The 20,967-nt window shown below is 49.5% G+C and overlaps 2 protein-coding genes across 3 annotated transcripts in view; both read left to right on the top strand.

Moving 5' to 3' along the window:
- The first annotated feature begins 85 nt into the window (after positions 1 to 85).
- Positions 86 to 11,773, top strand: NLE1 (notchless homolog 1). Of its 2 annotated transcripts, XR_004419953.2 has the most exons (14): positions 86 to 119; positions 364 to 510; positions 585 to 802; positions 900 to 979; positions 1,189 to 1,265; positions 2,387 to 2,484; positions 3,742 to 3,934; positions 4,357 to 4,492; positions 4,759 to 4,805; positions 4,914 to 5,116; positions 5,987 to 6,146; positions 6,236 to 6,306; positions 6,745 to 6,814; positions 11,215 to 11,773. XR_004419953.2 is itself a non-coding variant. In XM_033078434.1 (13 exons), exons 1-13 carry the CDS (start codon positions 111 to 113, stop codon positions 6,755 to 6,757), a joined length of 1,452 nt encoding a protein of 483 aa, XP_032934325.1. In that variant the 5' UTR covers positions 86 to 110; the 3' UTR covers positions 6,758 to 11,089. The 2 variants fall into 2 exon arrangements, 1 of the variants encoding a protein (XP_032934325.1); XM_033078434.1 differs by lacking the exon at positions 11,215 to 11,773 and having other exon boundaries at positions 6,745 to 11,089.
- A 1,236-nt stretch (positions 11,774 to 13,009) lies between these two features.
- Positions 13,010 to 20,967, top strand: part of ULK2 (unc-51 like autophagy activating kinase 2) — a 36,649-nt gene continuing 28,691 nt past the window's right edge. The window contains exons 1-3 of the mRNA XM_033078177.1: positions 13,010 to 13,712; positions 14,862 to 14,954; positions 16,153 to 16,194. Coding sequence (XP_032934068.1) covers positions 13,620 to 13,712; positions 14,862 to 14,954; positions 16,153 to 16,194 — 228 coding nt within the window. The 5' untranslated portion in view covers positions 13,010 to 13,619. The remainder of the gene's footprint in view (positions 13,713 to 14,861; positions 14,955 to 16,152; positions 16,195 to 20,967) is intronic.

The raw sequence follows: 20,967 nt of genomic DNA, 5'->3' as shown, positions 1-20,967 counted from the left end.
CTCGAACTCGCGGCCCCGGCGGGGCGCAGCGCTCACCGCCGGCCGCCAGGGGGCAGCAGCGCCGCGCTCGGGGGCTCGCGCCGCTTCCGGTGCACGTGGGGAGCGCGCACATGGCGGCGGTGAGCGGGACCGGGACCGGGATCGGGACGTGATGGGGATGGCCGGGATGGGCAGCACCTGCAGGCTGCAGGGCTGGGACTGCTGCGGCGCTCAGGGGTTTTCTCACCTTCCCCTGGGGCTCCCGGCGCGGTTCCTGCTCGGTGCAGGGCTCTCCCTGTGGAGGTTCCTTCTCCCCGTGCGGGTCTCCCTGCCGGGGTGAGGGGCTGTGCCCGCTGGGATTCCACTGAGCCCGCTGTCCCGCAGGACATGTCGCCGGACGAGGAGGATGTGCAGCGGCTCCTGATCCAGTTCCGCGATGAGGCGGGGGAGTGCCTGGGCTCCCCCTTCGACGTCCCCGTCACCATCACTCCCGACAAGCTGCAGCTGGTCTGCAACGCCCTCCTGCAGAAGGTGAGACCCTCCCCACCTCCCCGGCACCGACCCGGCGCCGCCCTTCACTGCCTCACCTGCCCCTTCTCCCGCAGGATGAGCCGGTGCCTCTGGCCTTCTTCGTCCACGATGCCGAGATCGTGGCGTCGCTGGAGAAGACCCTGGCAGGGCAGAGCGTGGAGACAGAGAAGGTCCTGGACATCATCTACCAGCCGCAGGCCGTGTTCAGGGTGCGGGCGGTGACGCGCTGCACCAGCTCCCTCGAGGGACACACCGAGGCCGTCATCTCCGTGGCTTTCAGCCCCACGGGAAAGTACGAGGGTCTGGCTGCAGGCGGGGAGCAGGGAAAGGCAGCAGCTGCCATTGTCCTGTCCTGGGGACGCTGTGCTGAGCTGTTCCTCCTCTCCCAGGTACCTGGCGAGCGGCTCTGGAGACACCACTGTGCGCTTCTGGGACCTGAGCACGGAAACGCCGCAGTTCACAGCCAAAGGTGGGTGCTGGGGTGTGCCAGGAGGGCAGCCTGTGACTCCCTCCCTCATGGACCCCCTGTCTGCCTGGGGGGACAAGCAGAGCAGAGCCTGCTGCTGTTTGAGCTGTCCAGGCTGGGGCTGTAGCCAGGAGAGGGAGTAGCTCTCTTTGGCAAAGTGGAAAAAGAGGGTCCCGGCTCTCCCCTCACACCCACTGCGCTCTCTCTGCCAGGTCACCGGCACTGGGTGCTCAGCATTGCTTGGTCACCTGATGGCAAGAAGCTGGCCTCGGGCTGCAAGAACAGCCAGGTACCCTGGGCTGCCTCAGCATGGGGCTGGGGGGGATTAGGGGTGAAGCTTGTTTCTCCAGGGGTGTGAGGGTGGATCCCATCGTTTGAGCAGGATTCCCATTCTCCAGAGCAGCTCTGTGTCTGGATGGTGTTGAGAGAAGCATCTCTGTGCCAGGCAGCGCTGTGACACTGTCACCTTGGGGAGCTCTTGCTGCTGAGCCCTGCTGCCTTGTGGCAGATGCTTTTCCCTCTGTACAGGAAGGAGTCCAGGCTTTGGATGTGGTTCTTGGCAGGCAGCTCCATCACGAGGGAGGTGTCTGGAGTGAGGGAGGGTCAGGGCTGCTGTTGGCGTGACCCAGCCATGCAGCAGCAGCCTGGTCACAGTGTTCCCACGTGGACATGGCTAAATTCCCTCTGACAGGAACAGCAAAGGAGTTCAGCCCCCACCATGGGGCAAAATTCATGTGCTTGAAGTGCAGAAATGCCTGGGGAGGCAGGAGTGTGTGGTTAAATGGGAGCTGAGCTGCTGAGGTCAGTTGCCATGGCTGACCTTTGCTGCCAGAGTTGAGATGCCAATCCCAGGGAAATGTCCTGGGCCAGGCTGGTTCAGCCATGGTTTGGTGCTGGTCTGCCTTTAATTGAACCCAGAGAGCAGTCTGTCCTCCTTTTCCCTATTTCTCCCAAGTTTTTAAGTAGGAGATGACTAATGCCTTGGCTCTTAAGATGAACATTTATGTAGAGAGAGAATCAACAAGAGAAAACCAGCATGTGTCCCACCCACAGCATCCGATAATCAGCAGCGTTTAGTGTTTAGCTGTGGCTTTTGCTGTGCTCTACAAACACTCACAGAATCTCTGGCACAGGGTGGCTTTTTGGGGACCTGTATAATTTTTGAGTCAGATAACTTTGTAGCTGCAGCTCTGTAGGCAGACAGGAGGGCAATCAGGTCTCATTCTTTTGGGTGTCAGCTGATGGCTGCAGGGATTTGGAAAGGCATCCAGCCCCCTTTCCCTGCTGCTGCCTGCGAGTGCAAACACGATCCCAAGGACACCTCTGCTTTCTAAATGGAGCTCCAATATCTCTGGGATTCACATGATGTCTGTGGCCTGACGCAACCCCTGTGATTCCTCTCTTGGACAGATCTTTCTCTGGGACCCAGCCACTGGCAGCCAGATCGGCCGGGTGCTCTCTGGCCACTCCAAATGGATCACATGTCTGTGCTGGGAGCCGCTCCACTTGTAAGTGAAGGGGCCAGCTCAGCCCTTCCCCTTTGCTCCTGTGGAAAAGAGCAGCCTGACCTGAAGGGCATTGCTCCTGTTTGCCTTTCTCCTGTTACAGGAAAGAGCCTGTGTAGAACAGCTCTCAAGGTGAGCTGGGAAGGATGTGTGCAGCTGGGAGCCAGAAGTCCCAGCTGCTGCTCACAGTCCCTGTGAGTTGCTGGGGAATCACTGCCAGGCTGTGTCTCTTTTCCCCTGGGAAAACACTGCTTTTGTGGTGCTGCTCCAGCATTGCTGAGGTGGGAGCAGGGAAGCCTGGTGGTGTCCAAGGGCAGAGCACTCCTTTCTGCTCTTCTGATCCTGCTGGCCTCTGTCATCCCATTTGTTAATAATGAGGGATGATCAGCTGTACAATCCCCTTATCCCTTCGATCAGCTAAAGCTCCCTCTGGGAGAGGTGGGTGGAGTGGGACAGTTGTAGCCATTAATCCAAGACGTTACAGAAATAAATAAAAAAGAATAAGGGCCCCTTCAGAGCAGATCCCTGCAAATTGAATTTGCCAGTAGGAAGCTCCAGCTATTTTCAGACAATTAACTGGATTAGCAAAAAAATTATTGTAAGGAAGATGAGGAAATGGAGAGGAGAGACATGACCCTCCCAGAGATGCAGTTCTCTTTCTTCAGCCAGTTCCAGTGCAATGGGAGGGGCTGTGCTCTTCCTCACTGCTGGTGATAAAGATGTGTAAAGGACAGAGGGTTAGGACTGCCCTGTCCTTGCTGGGTTGTGGCCAGCTGCTTCCAGATGTGTTCAGTTTGTCCCCTGAGGCACAATGGATGTGGATGGACATTGCTCCTTTCTGCCCTGTCAGCACAACAGCACTCTGTCCCAGGCTGGAGATGAAGCATGGCAGAGGAACATCCAGCACATTCCCAATGCCATGGATCTGTGCCCCTGTGTCAGGCTGATTCCCTGCCCAGGGAAGGTGCCAGTTCATGGTGACCTCGTGGGTTACAGCTGTGCAAACAAGGTCATCACCAGTGCCTCAGCTGCCAGGTTTACCCTGCATTGATTTCTCCAATTGCAGCCCAAGAGTTGGTTTGGAGGAAGCATTTGTCTGCCTCTCCCCTGCTTTGTGAGACCTTGTTCTCTGTAGGTCAGTGCTCTGCCTGGCCTCTCTGATCTTAAGCCAAAAGAAAGTTGCATTTTATTGCATCCTCTGGGGCTGGTGGGGAAGGAGCTCGGGGGAGCTGCACAAATGGATTTGATCTCTTTGCCCAGAAACCCAGAGTGCCGTTACCTGGCCAGTGCCTCCAAGGATGGCAGCATCCGCATCTGGGACACGCTGATGGGCAGGTGTGACAAAATCCTCACGAGCCACACGCAGTCGGTGACCTGTGTGAAGTGGGGGGGCGATGGCTTGCTCTACTCCTCCTCCCAGGACAGGACCATCAAAGTCTGGAGGAGCCAGGATGTAAGTGAGGGACTGCCCTTGGGCTGCTGGCAGAGGGAGCTGGGCACACTGTGGGGTGGCTTTGTCTGCTCTTCCTGGCACAGCTTGTGCTCTGAAAAACAGAGCTGCTGTATCTTCTTGACTTGTCAGACCTGTTGCTTGGCACTATTTGCAAGAGGTAGTTGTTGTGATGTTTTCATCCTTAAGAGCATTAAATGGGGCTAAAAGCTGGAAACATCCCTGGAGCAACCTGAGCTGATGGGTGTTGTGCAAGGGAAACTGATTCCTGAAGCTCTGCAGTGTTGTGTCTTCCCTGCTTAGGCTGCCTGCAGCTGGGGCAAGCAGGTTGGCAAAGTTTGGGGTTGATCCCTGCAGGCTGGTGGGTCTGGTGGGTGCTGTGCATGCTTGGCCTGTCCCTGACTTTGGGGTGGCTTTGTCCCCAGGGGGTCCTGTGCCGCACCCTGCAGGGCCACGCTCACTGGGTGAACACCATGGCCCTGAGCACCGATTACGTTCTGCGCACCGGCGCCTTCGAGCCCGCCGAGGCCACCATCAACCCCCAGGATGTCAGAGGCTCCTGTGAGTGCAGAGGCTGGGGGAGGACTGGTCATGCTGGAAGTCAGGGTTTTTCTTGCCCATGCCAGGGTGGAGCAGTTTGGGGGATGGGGTGGTCACTCTGTTTTCAGAGGCTTTTGCTCCTGAATTGCCTTTGGCACATTGAGCAGTCACAAATCCTCCTGCTAAACCTGCAGAGCCAGGATTGGAATTGGCATGACAAGGTTATAAAGTTTCTTTTCATGTAAGGATTTCTAATCTCTCTTTCACCCTCCTTTTCCCTTTTTCAGTGTCAGAACTGAAAGACAGGGCACTGCAGAGATACAACCAAGTCCGGGTAAGTCCCTTTTGTCCCTGCTGTTACTTCTAACACCAACACTGGTGTACTTCCAGGCTCTCCACACCTGGCTTGTACAAAACTTGAGCTCTTTCTTCCCTTTTTCAGGGCCAGGAACCAGAAAGGCTTGTCTCGGGGTCAGATGATTTCACCCTGTTCCTTTGGAGACCAGCAGAAGACAAGAAGCCACTGGAGAGGATGACAGGCCACCAGGCATTGATTAACCAAGTCTTGTTCTCCCCAGACACCCGGATAATAGCCAGTGCTTCCTTTGACAAGTCCATAAAGCTCTGGGATGGTAGGACAGGAAAGTGAGTTGGTTTGTTCTGTTAGAGGTGGTGCAGGTGTGGAGTCTGTGTGTAATGCTCAGGGCACACAGGGCTGGGCCCCAGTTCATTGCCAGCAGCTCCCTGGTGTGTTCAGCATCTCTGTAGCCTCAACTCATACAAAGCCACTGCTGCCTCTGCCTTTTTCTGCCCTCAGGAAATCTCTTGTCCGGCTTTTCTTGTGTCAGGGTGTCTGTGCTTGGCTCTGTGTGTGCTGCCCCACTGTGACTCAGCCACAGCACTGCCTGGCACCTGTGTGCTCGCCCTGTTGCTGCAGGGTCGCTTCTCTGGGGCAGGCGCAGCTGTGGTGGGATGGGATGTTCCACTCCACTGATCTCCTGAAGATGTGTGTGTTGGGAACTGGAGACTGACCCAGTTTAAACAGTTCTTGTGCCAGAGAACAGCTTGTTCTGGATGATGCAAATTCTTGTAGTTACAAGTATTGCTGCTGGTATTTGGATGCTCCTGTAATCCAGCTTTTAACTTTCAGCTGCAGTACTGGTGAGCTCTTGGAGGCAGCAGTCCTCCCTTGCAAACCATCCTTAATGCTCATGAGCTTGGCTTTCATGTCAGTGATTTTAAAGGTCCTTCTAAATCTGGGCTGCTCAGCCAGAGAGGGAAGGACACACCTGTGCAGTGAGGCTGAAGTGTTGCCTGCTGGATAAGGGTTTCTTGGCAGAGGGTGTGAGATGAGAGAGGCGTCCTCTAGAAGGTTCTGAGCCCACTTGGGAGGGTTTTTGGATAGACTCTGTCTAACAATTGACTGCCTGGGGTGTGCTGGTGGAGGAGAAACATGAAGGCAAAGGCAAGTTTGGAACAAACCCTGCTGCTCTATCAGCCTGTCCTTGTCCCCAGGTACCTGACATCGCTGAGGGGCCACGTGTCAGCCGTGTACCAGATTGCCTGGTCAGCCGACAGCCGCTTGCTGGTGAGCGGCAGCAGCGACAGCACCCTCAAGGTCTGGGATGCCAAGACAAAGAAACTGGCCGTTGATCTGCCTGGCCATGCAGATGAGGTGAGCTGCCTGCTGGAGCTGAGGTGTTTGGGAGGCAGGAGGCAGTGAGCCCTCCTCCCAGCAGAGGTGACTGATTTCCATCACACCAGGTGTACGCAGCGGATTGGAGCCCGGACGGACAGAGGGTGGCGAGCGGAGGGAAGGACAAGTGCTTGAGGATGTGAGTAACCTGTTTGTCCACGAGGATGTTGCAGCTACTCCATGTGTCCCTGCTCCTCCGTGAGACCTGTGTGGCTAGGGCATGATCTCCTTGCAGGGAGCACAGCACTGGGTCAAATTCCAGCTTGGAGACCTGCCCTCTCTCAGGGCAGGAACTTTTGCTGGGAAATAACTAGAAAGCAGAGCCCCTCCAGCCCAGCAGTCAGGATGAAATTTGACTCGGATATTTTGACTCCTGGAGAGGGGAAGCACCAGCTGGTCAGGTCTTTCTTTCTGACCTTCTTCCCTTTCCCAGTTATGCAGACAAATTCCTGGGAGCTGGTTGCCATTTGGCTGTGTGTGGTGACCCAGGTCCCTGCGGTGCTGCTCTCCTCTGGTGCCTGCTGGGCCCTGTGGCAGAGCCCCACCACAGGGACACAGCAGCTCTTTCCCTTTCCAGATGGCGTCGATAGAACAGTGACATGGAGCTGCTGGTCCTGCCCTCAGCACAGTCCTGGGAGATCTCCAAGGTGATGGATGAAGAGACTGACCCAAACGTGGCTCTGTGTTCCTGTTGGCAACTCTCCCTCATGGACTCTTTCCTTATATTTATTTAAGGAAATTTTAATTTTTGTTCTTATTAAGAGCTGTGCGTTGCAGGGTGATTTTTTTCTGAACATCACAGGAGGGATATCTCATCTGCCTCCATCTCAACTGGCTTTTTATTGGAATTTCAGCCTCATAGTAGCCACTGCCCTGGAAGGGGCAAGCAGAGGGTGGAGACTGCTCGTGCCCTTTCTTGCTCTGTAAAGAATCCTGTGAAGAGGGTTTTAGTGGGAACAGAGAGGGTTGTCCTTGTGTGGCCTTCAGAGAGGGAGAAAAATGGGAAATTTCAGCACATCATTACATTGCAGAATTTTGCTTGGCTGCATGTCTGGGACAAAGATCTGCTGAGAATGGGGACTTGGGGATTCTCATTATTCCAGAAAGGTTTTGCCTTTCCACAGAGCCCCACTTCCATGTGGGCTGTGCTGAGCATTGTCTGCCAGTGATCCTCTGCACCCACAGCAGATTACTCCTTTGCTAATCTGGGGTGCACCAGCATGGACTTCAAATGACTGCTGGAGCTGTGCTGAGTTTTCAGGTTTCAGCAGCTCTTGGGAATGGGGAAATGAGAATGAACAGGGAGAGATGTCCATTTCCCACCCACCCCTGACTCAGGTGGAAGGAAGGATAGGGTGGGGAAGGGGAAGAATGGAGCAGGAATTCTGTGTGGCACTTGTCCCTTGCCCTGGATACGTGCTGACACAGAAAATGGCAATGCTTCCATTGCACAGAGCTGGCTCCTTCTGGAATTTCTCAAATGCATTTACTTGCCCAGTGGGTGAGAGGGATTCACACTGTCAGCTGAGTATTTCTAAGTTTGCTTATGAGCCTTTTTATCAGTCAGGTCAGGCTTCCAGCCATCATGAGGTGAATAGACCTGGACTAAGTATTTATTTCCAGGGTGCTTATGAAACAGAGAAAATCAAGATGTGTTTGATAAGGAGCAGAAATAACACTGTCAGATTTAGTTGCAGCAGGTTAACATGAAGGTCAAAACATTCTCCACAGCCCTCACACACAGTGATTACTACAACTCAGAACAGGAGTTTGGGTCTCAGATGCTTCCCAGCTGCAGAAGATGAATTTTAGGACTATCCCTGCTGGCAGGGTTGCTTTGGAGAATTAAGATTGTTTGTCTGCAAGTGCTCAGGTGAGCCAAAGGCTGGAACAAAGGGTTAAATCTTTAATATGACTGAGAAGACAGTTTGTGGTTCCTGTTGCTGTTAGTATCTCCTGCCAGCCAAGTCAGCAGGGATCTATCTCTGGGATCTTTTGGGAAGAGCTCAGTATCCCATACCTGCTCTTTCATTAGGGTGCTTCCTCCACCTGGTTCTTGCTGACAGTGAGGGCCACGTTGTGGCCATCTGCATAAACAAAATTTGTAATTCCCTGAGGTAAGTGTGGGACAGGGTGGTTTAAAACCAGCTGCTAAGTCTGCCCTGGGGAGGAAGAGGAGCAGGTCACTGGTGACGGCCAAGAAGCCTGCCTGGTTTCCAGGTTTTTTGGGGTGCTTGTGCTAAAGGAAATGACCCACCCTTGGGAGTTCAACTCTCTGACCCCAGGTCTGACTTGCTGCAAGCAGCAGCTCCAGGTTGCAAGCTTCCTGAGTGAATAATCATCATTCTCTGCTTCCTGCTCTGGAGTGCTGCTCAGGGTCGCTGTCAATCCGTGGTGTGTCTTGTGTTGGAGGCAGAGATGTAGGAGAGCTCAGGGAAGCAATTCTGCCTGTGGGAACTTGGCTTGGCTGTGTGTGTAGGTGTACCTAAAATATCAGTGTACTTTGCCCACTGATTTCCAAACCAAAGCAATCACTGTGCCCTCAGACCTGTCATCCCTTCAGACTTGGCTTCTGTGCCAGAAGCCTGATTAAAACCTACCTTTCTAATGCTGCAGCAGAAAGATTTTCCAAAGGGAAGTGAGACCACCTGAAGACAGAGAGGGCCTTGCAACTAAGTTTACACCAAATTAAGCTCTTGGCCTTAATCTTCCTGTGGTCTGATAGTGGGTAGATTTTTGAACCACACTCTATGATGGCTTTGCATGTAAACCAAATTGTATTTTCTTATCTAAGCATCTGCTGCTATTTTTACCATTCATACAGCACCAGCCTCCATGCATACTAAGTGCTGGCCCCGCTCCAGCTGTATTCCTAAGCAATTCCCTAACACTCCTCCCTCCCAGTTTTATTTGAATGCGGCATTTCCCGGGCCTGGCTGCAGTCTCCTGCCTGCTCAGGCTCTGGGGAAGGAAGAGCTGCTGCCCTTCCCTCCAGAGCTGCTCCTGCTTGGCAGGAGCTGCAGCGAGCGCGTGACCTGCCGGCGCTGGGGACGGGAGCTTTAATTAGCTAATTTGGGCAATTGCAGATGCAAATTTGGGTTGATGGCGTTATTAATGGGGGAGATGTTACTTTGTGTTAAGGGACAAATCTAGGAGGTAGGCTGGAGCTTTCTGATTGCTTCTCTGGGATCAGCAGCACCAGCCTTACAGAAAACCTGCTGAAATGCCTGAGCTGTTTGATAGGAATCCTGGGATCTGCTTCCAGTTCCTCCTGAGTTTCTCATCAAGCATCCTACACAGGTTTTCTTACCACAAGGCTGTTATTTTTCACTGGTAATACAAGAATCATTTTAAGCATAGCCAGAAACTGTCCTGCAGAGCCCTCTGACTTTCTCCTTTAAAAGCTCAGCTGATGCCACCATTAATTTTGTTACAAATCCCAATGGGAGGACAGTGCTGATAAGGACTGGGAAGTGTGCCAGTCCTCTGAGGAAGGTTTACCTGTCTAATGAAATCCTGAATGTGATGGAGCAGGGAAGGAATGATATGGTAAGAACACCTGGAGTGAAGTCAATAGCTCTGAGATGAGCTGGATGCTGCCAGACTCCTACCTTTGGGAGCTGATTTAAATAAGTGAGGCCTTAAAACTCTTCTTGGGGCTGTGTCCTGCTTATCCATGCAAGTGGAGTGTGTGTTGTGTTCCCTGGGTCCTTGAAGCCACATGTTCCTGTCCTGGTCGACTCAGATGATCTCTTGAATATTTTCCCAGATCTGTAATTTAATTTCCATGTGCAAGTTTATAGCCTGGGGAGAGAGAGAGACAAGAAAAATCTTTCAATGAATTGCAAGAAAATGAACTTCATTCATTGTTCTGCATGGAAAGTAGGAAAAGCAGCCTTGTTCTGCTTTTTTTTTTGGGTCAACCCAGGCGCTGTTCAGGTGATGTTTCTACCTCAGGGCTGCATTTTGGTAGTGTGGTATGGCAGAGAATGGCTTGCTGTGAAGTCCATTAGTGTTTTTGAGGATTAAAGGTATTAGGAAAACTCAGGGCAGTGATGTCTGTGTTCTGTGGAGCTGCTACCAGATGAAAGCATCCTCTCTGCACTCAGACCAGCAACCTGCAAGTTGCTAATCCCCTCCTAGATGTGTTTCTCTTGTGATCAGAAGTCCTGGCTCACAACTGAGGGACTAATTTGTCTGAAGCAAAGGAGTGCAGCTGGGAAGGAGCCCCAGAGCCATGTCCAGCACTGCTGTTGTGTTTTTCTTCACTCTGTGAATGGTGGTTGCAGAACTGTGGGTTGCTGGTGGTCTCTCTCAGTGGGCTGCAGCTCGTGCAGAGCGTGATGTTAAAAATGAACCAACGCAGGACACAGTGCTCTGTGGTTTTGAAGGATCTCTGAGGTCGATCAGGCACACTGGTGCCCTGGGTGTTTTAGTGTCGTGCTGCATGGTGAGAGCAGAGCATCCCCCCGGGTGCTGCAGGATACAGGGCTGAATGTTGGATATCCGTGTGTAGGAGCAGCAGGAGCCCCACGGGCTTATCCTGCATCGCTCTCCCAACATCTCCAGCAACGAGGCTCCCTTTGGGAAAGGCGAATCCAGCCCGTTCTGCCTCTGAACTCTTCCAGCATCGAAAGCGAGTGAAGCTGCTGTTTGTAGATTCTTTGTAGTGTGGATGTTGGAGTTGGCGACACCCAGCAGCTCCCGCAGCCGCCACTCAAGGACCCAGCTGGGAGGAGTGACCCGCATGCAAATCCCGCAGCCTCCAGCGAGCGCTGCCGGAGCCCTCGGGTGCCGCTGGGTGTTTAGTTATTCCGGTCAAACCTCGCTGCCGCTCCTGCCTGCTTGTCCTTGCTGTGCTGAAACAAACCTGCTCCAGGGCTCCAGCCCCATTAGGAGGACAAAAGGACATCAGGCAGTGCTGCTGCCGAAGGGAAATGCGAACCGAGACATTTCCCGACACAAGTGTGGTGCAGAATGGGTGGCTGTTGTGACTTCTGTCTGTTCAAAAAGGCATCTTCTGAATGAGTTTTTTTTTTTTTTCCAGCTTCCCTAAAGTAGCTTGTGACATTGATTTTGGGGTGAGGATACACGCTGATGCTGAGAGGATTAATACTGAAGTGAGAATTGGTGGATGAAAATAAACAACCAGTTCTGAGGGAAATTATTTTTATGAATCAGAATGTTTAACACATGGAGGTTTGTGGGCTTTTTCCTGATTTAAAGGGGCACTGTGAAGCATATCACAAAGTGTCTGTTACTACCAACACTTTAATTTATGATTAACTTGGAATATTTTTACATCTCATTTATTCTTTCCAGAGGGGTGTTCCGAGCTGTTGAAATTATTGGTCAACTCCACTTTCCTGGGGTTGTTTCTTAGGGTAGTGCTGTGGGTGGATTTTGGATGGGAGCTCAAAACTTCACCAAATAAAGGGGGGGATTCAGTTTTGAGGGGTTTTAAAGCCCTTTGGTTCTCTTTGGCACTAAACAGATTTCTTAGGATTCCTCTGATAGCTTAAAATGTCCATCATAAAGTTGTCAATCTTTCCTTAAGAATCTCTTGCTGGATATTTTTTTAATCTAAGTGCATTGCCTGTAGAGAAGTCTTTAGCTGAGGAGGTGATGACATGGCACACAGCTCCAGTAGCCTGGTTTTCAGTGCTGGAAGGCATGGGGAGATAAGTGAGGAATGGGGAGAGGCCCAACTGCACTACTCTTTGCTCAGTCTCTATTTTGATCTGGTGACGCTGAAAGCAGAGCCTGTGCCACGTCAGGGAAGGCACAGCACAGCTGTGTGGGGTCAGAGGGGTCACACCTGCATCCACTGGGGCTTGTGGGGACATTGGGGAAGCTGAAAGGGTCTGAAACTGGGATATGGAGGTGGAGGGATGGAGAATGTGGATACAGAGCAGGGGAAGGGAATAGTGAGGAATGGAACGCAGGGGAACGGAGCACAATGATGTGAACCTGGAGGTGAAGGTCAAAGGCTCCATGTGACTGTCGTTCGGTGGCTGGTTGAGTTTTTTTTAATGTTTGTACGTGCTGTAAACAGCCCCAGGCTGATCTAAAAGTGCTGGGAGGCAGGGGCTGTAAATTACAGGCGTTGTTCTCCTCAGAAAGGGAGCCAACAACTGAGGTGTCTTTGGCTCACAGTGCTTTGTATGCCTGTGCCTCCACTGCCTCTCCATTCATTGAAATTCCTTGTGTCAGGTTTGAGGGAGTGAATTGCTCACCACTGGAGCAGGGGATAGTGTGAGCAGGCTGAGAGTGTGACCTGGAGCAGGGGATAGGGCTGACAGTGTGTGACAGGGCTGACAGTGTGTGACCTGGAGGTGCTTTGTAAGCAATGCCACTGCCTTGGAAACCTGGGATGATCCCATACCTGCCTTCCCACTCTGGCTGCTGACTGTCCCAAGCTCTTGTCCTGTGCGACTCCAGTCCTCCCTCTTCCCCTGGCGGCCCCTCAGCGTTGTCCTCAGTGGTGGGTGCGCCTGAGGCGGCCGAGGGAAGCGCTGAAGTGATGGCCGGGCTGAGTTTGGCCTCTCTGCCCCGGCTCCAGCGTGAGGGCAAGGGTGGGCCCAGGGGCACCGAGCTCCCTGAGGGGACGATTCAAGCGGGGTCCCGGAGCCCTGCCGGGACGGGTGCGGGGCCGGGCAGGGCTCGGGGGGGGTCCCGGGAGGGCTCAGGGCAATGGCCCCGCTCCGGCCCCGCTCTGAGGCGCGGGCGGCGGAGGCACCGCCGGGTTACCCGGGGTGAGGCACTCTTTGGCCGCCGGCGGAAGCACCCGAGCATCCAGACCTGCGCACTGCGGCCTATAAGAGCCGCGGGGCGGTGCGGAGGGCTGGGCACTCGTAGCCGGCGCTGGCTGAGTGCGGATCTCTGTGGAGGAAGTGGTGGAACGGCAGGAGCCCCGGGAGGCGCTGGCGGCCTGAGAGACCCCCCGTCCGCACCCTCACTGCTTCCTTCCCTCTCGCAAGGGCTGCGGCGGCGACAGCGACAGCCACCCTCGGAGCCGTGGGCCGCGCCTCCCCGTGCGTCGCTGGATGCTCTGGGGTTCGGTCCCTGAGCGGGGCCGCGGCGCCGGCAGCCCCCGCTGTGGCGGGGCCATGGGGCCGGGCAGCGGCAGGGCACGGAGCCCCCTTCCCCGCTGAGAAGGCCTCTCGTCCCGGCGCCGATGCCGCGCTGTCCCCTCACACCCAGCCCCTGAGATTCGCCCCCTTTCCCCTCCCCATGCCCGACGGAGCCCCTCGCCTCGGTGACGCCCTGCAGCAGCCCCGCCGGCCCGGGCGTCTGCGGCGGTATGAGAGGAGCTGCCCCCGGCGCCGGGGGCAGCCAGGACCGGGGCAGGCTCCCTCCCCGCCGCCGGCTGCCGTGAGGCGGCTGTAGCTGGAGGAAGAACCCCTTTGTTTTCCCTCCGTCCTTCCCGGGGGCTTCATGCCCCGCTGAGGGATGATGGAGGTGGTGGGGGACTTTGAGTACAGCAAGAAGGACCTGATAGGACACGGAGCCTTTGCTGTGGTCTTCAAAGGTCGCCACCGCAAGGTAAAGAGCGCAGCCGGAGCGGGGCTGGTTACACAACCCGGGGCCGGAGGAGCCCCTCGGGTGGGTGACAGCTGCGGTGGTGGCGGTGGGGTTTGTGTCCTTTGGGGAGTTTTGACGTGGTTTGGGTGTTCGGGGAGAAAAAAGAGCTGAAGGGAGGTGCGGGCTGGGCTGAGGCCCGCGGCCCTGAGCTGGGATCCGGCCCCAGCATCCATAAACATTTTATTTTTTCCTTTCCCTCAACCCCACCGGCCTGCCCGCGGTCCCCCCGCTCCTCCCCGCTGTTCGCAGCTCCTGCCATAGCGGCGAGGGGAGACTTGCAGCTGTAGGGGAGGCTGAGCCCTTTGTTTGTCGGGAGGGTCATGTTTATCTCACTGGATAACGAGGGATCTAATGGAAAATTGCCTCCTTTGGGATTGGCTGAAGATTTCTTAAATTCAGAGGTGTCTGGTTTCCTGGCGTGCCTTGCTCATCGCCCCGGATATTCATAGTTACGTTATGGTTTCTTGATGCTGTGAGTTTATTCTGGTGCCTAAAGAGCTTTGCTTTCCAGAAAACAGCCCTTCAGATTTAGCGTTTTGGAGGATTAAGGCAGCGCTCAGGGCTTGGAGAGGCACGGTGCAGTGATTTTGGGGTTAAAAACAAAAGGGGAAAAGGGAAACGGAAACTTTAAAGGCTAATGGAGGTGCTCCCACCTCCCAAATAAATAGTAGTTTATTTTTGGATAAAATATAAATAGACGATATATGAAACAGAATGAGTTTTGTGCAGTTTTAGTCTGCAGAATATAAAAAAAGCTGAAAATGAGAAGTCCTTAAAGGACAGTAAAAGTAAAACTTGATCATTGTGAGAGGTCTAAAAAAGCAGAAACATAGCACTGCCACCAAAAAATAAATGGGATATGATTGCTTTTTATTTTTTTTATACTTTTGAATCCATTGTAATGCAGTGTAGCTGAAGTTGGATTTTAATAGCTGTCTAAGCTATTGTGGAATGAAATAGTTCTTGGTGGTGTCACGTGGTGAAGTAATAACTGGTGGGTAGAAAAGGGGTGATCTTGCAACTTTTTCTCAGTGTTTTCATAGATGGTTTTTAGAAAATAAAGTTTTTTTAAAAAGTAAACTGATAATATTTTTTTTTGTTCACTTCCAGAAAACTGATTGGGAAGTAGCCATAAAGAGTATTAACAAAAAGAACTTGTCCAAGTCACAAATCCTACTTGGAAAAGAAATAAAAATCTTAAAGGTATGTTAATTTGCAGTGATTTTTAAAGCTGCTTTGCTTGAAAAGGAAAAGAGACTTCTGACCTAGTTCATTCCAGGTCATGGGTGTTATCACAGTAATTGCTCTTGTGCTGTTTCTTTGTTAGGGATCCAAAAATAAAAATACTAAGAAAAAGAGAAAAAAAAATACATCTTCAGTTGTGGAAATGTCTCAGAACAGGTTCTGAGCATGCTTCTGCAGCTAAAAGTAGCAAATTGTTGTGGAACTCATCTCTGCTTTGCTTCCTGCACTCGTGGAAGAGTTTGTCCTTCAGGATGGCCCATTGGAACCTTTTCCCAGCAGCTCCTAGCTGAGGGTGAAGCATCAGTCTTTGATCTTCCTTCATCTTTTTTTGCTCAAAGCTGCCTTGAAAGCTGAAATCACTGAGCTGACTTTAATTCCTGAAGCAACTGCCCACTTCTGACTTGTGATAAGTGCCTTAAAACAGGACTGGAGTGTGGCTCTAACAGGCAGATGGAATGGAGCACCTTTCAGTTTTTCAGTGTTATTTTATAGAAGCATCTTTTGGGGTGGTCATTTAGCATTCCCTGCTCTCTGAATTTCACATTTCACATAGCTTTGCAGGAATGCTGAGTGCTGCTTTCTTCCCATGTTTCTGAACTTCTTGAGATACATCACTACTTCATATACTGTTATATACATATTATAATCTTATTTATTTATTATATACCAGAATTAGTGTTGGGTGTACTAGTGTGCTGCAACAAAACAAAAGTTTTTTGAGCAGCTACAAATAATTCATGAGGTGTTCCATGAGTTTTATTTAATGTTATTTGGCTTAAATTTCTTTGTATTATGAAAGTAAAGTTGATTTGAACATGGTCTAGTTGGTCTTCACTAAGCAAGAAATTGTGTAAGAGTAGAAAATTAGATCTTGTTAGCTTTCAGTGCTCATTAGAGGATCTTGTGCTCTGGTACTTTCTGTAACAAATCATTGACATTAAGTTCTGGAACCAAATGTTTTAATGACCTCTCAAAAATATTGCCTAACTTCCTTATCCTGTAAATATTGTCTAAACAGCTGGGATTTCTTCTGAATTCCATCTGATCATCTTAAAAAGATTCTCTTTGAGTATTACCAAATGAGCATCAGCAAATTCAATTAATAATATTAATACTAGTAATACTAATTATTAAATTAATAAATTTTGTTTTGCAGGAACTTCAGCACGAGAACATTGTAGCTCTTTATGATGTCCAGGTAAAATATATTTATTTTCATTAAAATTAATTTATGAAAATACAGTGACTATATATAATGTATGCCAAGTAGAAGATTTTGAATGGATTTATTCTGAATTTCTGAATAGTGAATCTATTTTGCTGCTGTCATCAGTTTGGAATTTGGCAAAACCAAGTGTCAGCAAGAGCAGCATCTTGGGGATCCGTGTGACAGAGAAATGTGGTGTGAGCCCTGTGTCTCAGTGAGGAGGAACTGAAGGAAGCAGAAAACCACAATCACGTGTATCTGGTGCCTGTGTGTTCAGAAGGACAGGATACAGTGAAAAAAGCCAAGCAGACACTTGGATCTTTTCAATTCAATTTATTCAGATTGTCTCCCTCTCTTTATTGCCAGGGTCCTGCCTGCTAAGGTGGAGGAGTTACTCTGCAGCCTGTCCAGGGGAGTGTGTTCTGCTTAGGAAGTACATTTTTGTGTCCTAAGGCCTGCCAGTGTTGAGCAGAGCTAAATAAGACAGGAGGTGGCTCATGCAGCCATTTGTTATGCTTGAATAAGAACTATACATTTATCTCCTGGGCTCTGTTCTGATTTTAAATACAGACTTAACACCGATGAAAAAAATTTACTGAGGAGCACCTTTGGGCCATTGCATAGTCAAAGCAACACAAAAAAGAGGTTGTGACATTCAGTGTTTCCTGTCTTTACACATTCACATGCTAAAAGCTTTTAGTTTGTGTGGATGTGGATCTTTTGTTGTAGAAATCTGTGTCCATGGGACATGAATTAGGTGGGCTCAGGTTTTCTAGGGCTGTAGAACTCGAGTGCTTCTGGTACAAAGCTGTGATGTTCCTGTAGCATCAAAACTTCTAGGTTCAATCTATAGATTCTGTTTTTCCTGGAGCTTGACTTCAAAATTCTTCTTTGGAATGATGTTATCTGCTCTGAGAGGGAAAGTGTTGTCTATTGTGCTTCTTGACAAGACCAGGTTTTCCTGAGTGTTGTTAAGTGGAAATAATCTCAGCATCCTAAACTTTGTAGGTCCAGACATCTCAAAAACAACTGGAATTGTTGACTGAGGGTGTTGGTGTGTGAGTAAGCAGCTGAATTTCACATTTATTATTTGCAGTTGTTTGTATGAGAAGGTTCCTTAGTCAGCTCTGCAGCTCAGCCTGGACTAGTTAGGTGTTCTGATGATTTAACATCTGAGCTCTGGAGGGACTCTTGTTCTTTTGATTTATGCACAAGGAGACTCCAGACTCCTACAATTGTCTGTGGTTTCTTTACCTAAAGGGTTTTTATAAACATAACTTTTTAGGCTTTTCTGTTCTGCCCCAGGAGAGGGTGGCAGGACTTCTTGAATGATCAGTGCTGCTGCATTTGAGAAGGGGATGTTGCTGCTTGTCACCAGCTGTTGTGTTTAAATAAAATGAGCAGTTAAAGCAAAGAGCAGGGCAAACCTGTGTCCTGTACCTTGATATATTCCAAATCCATTCACAGCAAACACAAAGCTTGGCAGCAGGATGCTGCTTCTACAGAAGGAATTGCTCTGCAAAATGTGGTGTAAAGAGTGTGGCACTTGCACAAATAAGCTTTTCCCTTTCTGCTGTGTTTGTGAAGTGGCAGACATCATTAGCTTCTGTGATTACATTAATTTATAACCCAGCAAGAATGAACACTATGCAAGGCATTCACATGTCTAGTAGGCTGTTACACCTACTAATTTTCTTTAGCGTTTCATGTTCTAGCATGTGCTGCCCTTTTTGTTTGCCAGGGTATTGTGAACACAGTGATACAGTCCAGCAGATAAGACTTTAGGATTTCAAGCTATTTCTAAGTTTACAGAAGCTATTTTTTTTTTCCTCAGTGCTGGAGCCAGTGGAGTCTGTGTCACAGTAGGAAGTTCTCAGTGTGAATGGGAGTCTGTTTTATTTTTGTAGTTCTGTTGGGCTGAAGCTTTTCTTAACCTTAGACAGATTGAAATAAGAAAATACTCCTGTTTCAGATGCACTTTGACAGATCATGTAGCTGAATAAGCCAAGAGCTGATTGTTGCTCTGAGTTTTCAGACAGAAAAGATTTGCAATGAAAGTGGCAAAACTAAATGAAAAAAATGTGTAAATTGATTGTGATGAAGGATAAATATTTTCACATCTCCTAATATTAAATTAATGGCAGTGCTTTGAGATTAAAGCTGTATCCCTGCATAGCAATTTGGAATGTATCTTTTGGAATGAATGTACAGTTATTATTTTATATATTGCAAAAAGCTTCATTTGGGTGGATTCTCAGAAAGTAGCTAGATTCCTTCTCCTTCCTGTCTCTTCATTGATGGTTGTGTTCCTGTTGCATGACCACTCACAAGTCAGCATAATCAGGATAGATGCACCATGAAGGTTTTAATTAAATCCAAGAAGAGCTCGTGGGCCACTCTGCTGATTGTGCATGAACATTTTCAGACCTTCTCCACTGCTGATCCCTCATCTCCTGTGAGCACCATTTTGATATGTTATTAGTGTGTCTGCAGTTCAATTACTAGAAGTGCCCATTCATCTGGAGCCACACCCCAGTGAACTGGTGTGTGTGTGTTAATGGTGCCATAAAAATGTTTTGTTCTGCAGCCAGCAGGGTAATTGCCCTTGATTTCCGTGTGGTGGACGTGCAGCTCTGGCAGGTTTGAGCTGCAGATAAGCATTTTATGTAAGCAGAGCACTCCACTGCTCTTGGTGCCACCCCACAGGCCTGGGTGTGGAGGCCATGGTGCTAAAGCTGAAGGAACTTGTAGAGGTATTTAAATAAAACCCCTCCATCTATGAGGGACAAGTGTTTTTCAGCAGTAGGGCTCTGGAAGATAGCTCACCTCTAAAAGTGAAATTAATTCTTTGGTGAAATGCAATAGATGGATAGCAAGAGAGACATTCTTCACTTATCTTCTTGGGCAAGTGTTTGATTGTCTGTCATTCAAGAATAAAAAAGCTCCCAAATCTCTGAAATGTTTTAAGGATGCAGTTCTTTTCCTGTGGTGGTGCTGTGGGATATCATTCATCCTGCAAAAGAAAATCAATCTTGGATCCTGTTAATTGGGGAGTTGGAGCCATTGTTACTCAAAAGCAAAAGGAGTCTGAAATAGCCTCTAACTTACCAGCATAAAATACACTGAGATCCTTGGATAAAGTATTCCACTGAAGTATGAAAGTATCAGAAAGTTATTTGGAATGTTCTATATATAGGGCATGAATTTACAGTTTTGTGCAGTTCATGATCCCAAGCGTGTGCTGAGCAGAACTAATCTCTTGCACAGTGCCAGACAGTGCCTGTTTTAGCAAATAATTTAATTCAAAACCTCTCTAGAATGTTAGCCCTCAGAATGAAAGCCTGTAATGTATCTTGGAGATAACATTTTAGGAGAGTGAATTAATGTCCTCACTGTATGGAGTCTGAAGTTTGCTATTTGAACAGTAGTTTAGGGAGAACTAATTTCTAGAGTGTTATTGGAGAAACAGTATCTGGATAAAAATTGTTTCTTGTCTTAGCTTGTTGGTACAGAGCAGACAAAAAACCTGCAGCTGCTTCTGCTGTCCTTGGAAGCAGAGAAAGCCAATGGGAAGGGAGCCAGGGATCCTTCTGGGACACACAGCTCAGCTTTGCTTGTACACAGAGCCCAGGAGTTCTTACCAGGAGTGTTGAGGGGAAGAACTGTTGTTCTAGCAGGAATTAAATCCCTCTGCTTTAGCCAAGGACTCCAGTTGGTCTGGTACTATTGCATGTGTTTCTTGAGATATTTGCTCCAGGCATCCTGTGTGTGCTCCTGATGTCACTCCCAGCAGAACAGGGCATGTCTCAATATCTTTATTTTTGTCCCCTCAGCTCCTTGCTTAAGGCCTTTGTGTTTATATCCATCCTCTGTGTCTGTGTGGAAATCATCATAAGAGAACATGCTGTTCAGATAAAAAGGAAAATCCTGCCCTGTAGCAACTGTAAAAGTTTTGAAACACTACCTGGCAGCTGATGCCAGCTGAAAGGTTGGTTATGACAGTGCAGGAATGATGCCATGAAGATGTTGGAGGCTGGGGACAGCCAGGATTAGAATTTGTTGTGGCCCACAGAGCCAAAGAGTTGGAGTTACTACTCAGGCCTTAGCTTACCTGCTGTGCCAGGATGCTGTAATTTGAATTTCAGACTTGCTAGACATTCTTTTGCTTACCTACTGTGCCTGGATGCTGTTAATTCGAATTTCAGAACTGTTTCACCTGGATTTTTAGTACACAAAATGTACTGAACCTTTGTGCTGAGAGCAGCTGTGCCTTTCCTTGGTGCTGGGCAGCAGAGCTGCCCCTTTGCCCTCCTCCCCTATATTGGTTAAATACAGCATTGCACATAACAGCAAATGGCTGATCCAGTTCTTGTGGTTCATTTCTCCATGGCTGATTGCTCTTTTATGTGAATAATTGGCAGCATGCACCCTGTTTGAATCCTACAGGCACATGTCAAGTGACATTTAGTCTGAGATTTAACATTTTGTCAGAATTAACAAAATGTTCAGTCCTTGGGGTGATAGAAGCTGAACACAGAAGTTGCTGCTGTTTTGCACTCACAAAGTAAACCAAGAATGTCTGTAATAAACAGCCTTTAAAAGATCTGGACCTGTCCTTTTTCACTGTATCATTAGAATTTTTGCCAAATGTATTTAAAGCCAAAAAAAAGTGTGTGTTGCTGGCCAGAAAATTATATCCATTATAGCACAAATGAACATAGCAGAAAATTAATCAGATAACAGCAGTGCACAATCTGTCAGGTT

The sequence above is a fragment of the Catharus ustulatus genome, chromosome 22, assembly GCF_009819885.2.
Source record: "Catharus ustulatus isolate bCatUst1 chromosome 22, bCatUst1.pri.v2, whole genome shotgun sequence".
Taxonomy (NCBI): Eukaryota; Metazoa; Chordata; class Aves; order Passeriformes; family Turdidae; genus Catharus; species Catharus ustulatus.
Note: the sequence above shows the minus strand (reverse complement) of the source record. Positions and strands in the feature narration are given on the sequence as shown.